This window comes from Charadrius vociferus, unplaced genomic scaffold (assembly GCF_000708025.1).
Source record: "Charadrius vociferus isolate BGI_N301 unplaced genomic scaffold, ASM70802v2 scaffold817, whole genome shotgun sequence".
Classification (NCBI taxonomy): Eukaryota; Metazoa; Chordata; class Aves; order Charadriiformes; family Charadriidae; genus Charadrius; species Charadrius vociferus.
Genome location: NW_009649164.1, coordinates 6021 through 9794, shown reverse-complemented (window position 1 = coordinate 9794; position 3774 = coordinate 6021). Strand labels below are relative to the sequence as shown.

The 3774-nt window shown below is 60.5% G+C and overlaps 1 protein-coding gene across 1 annotated transcript in view; it reads right to left on the bottom strand.

Moving 5' to 3' along the window:
- The window catches only part of LOC104289445 (chromodomain-helicase-DNA-binding protein 3-like), a gene marked incomplete at its 5' end in the record, with an annotated part of 15430 nt that extends 12191 nt beyond the window's left edge, over positions 1-3239 (bottom strand). Inside the window, 4 exon segments of the mRNA XM_009888381.1 lie at positions 15-135; positions 1227-1368; positions 2728-2939; positions 3101-3239. Of these exon segments, the coding sequence (XP_009886683.1) occupies positions 15-135; positions 1227-1368; positions 2728-2939; positions 3101-3239 (614 nt within the window).
- Positions 3240-3774: the final 535 nt, after the last annotated feature.

Genomic DNA, 3774 nt, shown 5'->3' with positions numbered 1-3774 from the left:
CTCTTTCTTCTCGCGGTGCTTCCGCCGCCGTTTCCTGGCCGCCCCCCCGGAGTCGCTGCCGCCGCTCTCCGACTTCTCCCGGTACTCTTCCCGCTGGTATTCCTCCCGTTCCGACTCCAGCTCATCCTCGCTCACCTGTGACCACCGCCCCGTGCTCGTCCTTGGGGCCCATCACCCCTCCCCGGGGCCCATCAGCCACCCCGAGACCCCCATCAGCCACCCCAGGACCCCTTCAGTCACCCCCAACCCCATCAGTCGTCCACAGACCTCCATCAGCCGCTGCAAGACCCCATCAGCCACCCCCAAGAGTCCATCACCTCTCCCCAGACCCCGTCAGCTGACACCAGACACTGTCACCCCTCTCCAGGACCCATCAACCACCCCGAGACCTCCATCAGTTGCCCCCAGATCCCCTATCAACCACCCTGAGACCCTGTCAGTCACCCCCAGTCCTGTCACCCACACTGAGTCTGTCACCCATCCCCAGACTATGTCCATTATCCCCAGACCCCTCCAGCTGTACCAAGAGCCCCATCAGCTCCCTAAGACCCCAGCAGTCACCCCAAGACCACATCAGCCATCCCAATACCCCATCCATCGTCCCCAAACCCTGTCCATCACTCCCAGACCCTGTCAGCCACCCTGAGACCTCCATCAGCTGCCGCAAGACCGCATCAGTTGCCCCCCCAAGAGTCCATCCCCCATCCCCAGGGCCGTTAGCCACCCTGAGGCTTCCATCAGCCATCCCCAGACCCTGTCCACCGTCCCCAGACCTCGTTCATCGACCCCACACCCTGTCAGTCAACCCAAGAGCCCCATCAGCCACCCCAAGAGTCTGTCACCCATCCCCACACCCCGTGCAGCGTCCCCATACCCCATCAGTCACCCTGAGCGACTGTCACCCATCTCCAGACCCCATCCGTCATTCCAGACCCTGTCAGCTGTCCCCAGCCACCGTCAGCCATCCCTGAGAGTCTGTCACCCATCCTCAGACCTCGTCCATCATTCCCAAAACCTGTCACCCATCCTCAAACCCTGTCAGCTGTCCCCAGGCCCTGTCAGCCATCCCTGAGAGGCTGTCACCCATCACAGATCCCATCCGTCCTCCCCAGACCATATCAGCTACGCTGGGAGGTTGTCACCCGTCCCCAGACCCCATCCATCGTCCCCAGACCCCATCACCCATGGCAGGAGGACCCAGGGCAGGGCGTCCATGGGGAACTCACCAGTTTTTTCCGTTTCCGTGGTTTTCCGGGTTTATTTTCCTTCTGTTTCCGGGGGCCCCGTTTCTTCTTCTTCACCCCCAGGGCCCCTTCGAGGCCCCGCAGCAGATCGTCGTCACCATCTGCGGGGACACGGCAGCCTGAGCTGCGGGGATGGGGACACGCACAGGCGGCTGACAGGGACGGGTGGCTGTGCGAGGTCCCCTCTGCGGCCACTGGTTTTTTTTTGACCACCAGTGCACTGACACACATGATGATGGGTGACAGCCACAGGTGGCCACACTGAGGTCCCTTCCATGGCCACCAACCCACTGACACACACAGAGACAGGGACAGGGGACCACGCTGAGGTCCCCTACACAGCCACCAGCATGGTGACACACAGTGAGGCAGGTGATGGGGACGGTCAGCTGCACCGAGGTCCCCTCTGGGGCCACCAGGGCAGTGACACGCAGCGAGATGGGTGACAGGGACAGGCAGCCGCATTGAGGTCCCCTCCATGACCACCAGTGCACTGACACACATGAAGATGGGTGACAGCCACAGGTGGCCACACTGAGGTCCCTTCCATGGCCACCAACCCACTGCCACACACAGAAGTGGGTGACGGCCACATGTGTCCACGCTGAGGTCCCCTCTGGGGCCACCAACTCACTGACACACACAAGAGGTGGGTGACGGCCACAAGTGGCCACACTGAGGTCCTCTCCGCAGCCACCAGGATGGTGACACACAGCAAGACGGGTGACAGCCACAGGCAGCCACAGTGAGGTCCCCTCTGCGGCCACCAACCTGGTGACATACACGGAGGTGGGTGACAGCCACAGGTGGCCACCCTGAGGTCCCTGGGATGGTGACACACAGGGAAGCGGGGTGACGGGGACAGCCAGCTGTGCTGAGGTCCCCTCCATGGCCACTGACTTGCTGACATGCAGCAAGGCGGGTGACAGTGACAGGCAGCCAGACTGAGGTCCCTTCTGTGGCCACCAGCACGGTGACACACAGGTGACAAGGACAGGCAGACACGCTGAGGTCCACTCTGTGGCCAGCGGGTGACAGGGACACACGAGCACCCACCTTCCTCTGGCAGAAATGAGCCCAAAATCGGGGCAGAAAAAGGGGCTGGGACACCCGGTGCCACCCTGCACCACAACTACTTTTTTACCCTGTTTTTTGACCCAAAATTAACGGAGCTTTCATTGGGCCTTTGGAGCAGAAACATTTGGGGGAAAAACCCCAACTTTTTGGCCAAAACTCAAAGATAATAAAATCAGCAGCCACAGCCCGAGGTCCCTCCAGCAACGGTACCTGCAACACCTGCTCACGGGGGTAAAAAAAAAAGGGTAAAAAACCTACCAGAAATGGGATTTGGGGCATTTTCTCCCATTTGCAGGAGGCCCAGAAGGAGCATTTTGGCTTTCATGCTGCCAAAACCTGCCAAAACCCTGGGATTCCACCCCAAAACCCTCCTGGAACCCCACGGGGGGGGGGAGGGGGGGTTTACCTCAAAAATGAGGCTCCCAACTGCCGGTGGAGGAACACTGGTGTCACCAGAACCACGGTTGCCACCACACCAGTGACCAACTGCCAGTGGAGGATCTCCCAACCACTCACCCCAGGTGACACCGATGTCACCGTGACGGTGACCAGCCGCCGGTGGAGGATTCCCCAACTGTTCACCCCAGGTGACACCGGTGTGACCACGATGGTGACCAACTGCCAGGGGAGGATCCCTAAATGCTCGGCTCTGGGGACAGAGGTGTCCCCATGACAGTGACCAACTGCCGGTGAAGGATCTCCCAACTGCCCGCCCCAGGTGACACTGGTGTCACCGCGATGGCCCCCAACCGCCAGTGAAGGACTCCCCGACCACTCACTTGGGGGGACACCAATGTCACTGTTACAGGGACCAACCGCCAGTGGAGAATATCCTGAACGCTCAGCCTGGGGGACGCTGGTGTCACCATGAAGGTGACCAGCCACCTCTGGCGGTGGTGGATTCCCCCCTCTTTGACCCTAAAAGCAATCAACCACTCAGCACAGTCACACCGCTCTACCTGACGGTGATCAACCACCAGCAAAGCATTTCCCAGCCGCTCACCCAGGGGGGACACGGGTGTCACCATAACAGTGACCAACTGCCGGTGGCGAATTCTCCAACTGCTCGCTCAGGAGACACTGGTGTCCCTGTGACGGTGACAAACTGCCACTGGCAGCGGTGGATTCCCCTCTCTTTGACCCTAAAAGCAATCTACTGCTCAGCACAGTCGCTCCGCTCCAGCTGACAGTGACCAACCACTGGGAGAGGATTTCCCAACTGTTCAGCCAGGGGGATACCGGTGTCACCGTAACAGTGACCAACTGCCGGTGGCGAATTCTCCAACCGCTCGCTGAGGGGACACTGGTGTCCCTGTGAAGGTGACAAACTGCCGCTGGCGGTGATGGGTTCCCCCCTCTTTGACCCTAAAAGCGATCAACCGCTCAGCACAGTCTCTCTGCTCCGGCTGACGGTGACCAACCGCCGGCAGAGGATTTCCCAACTGCTCACCCG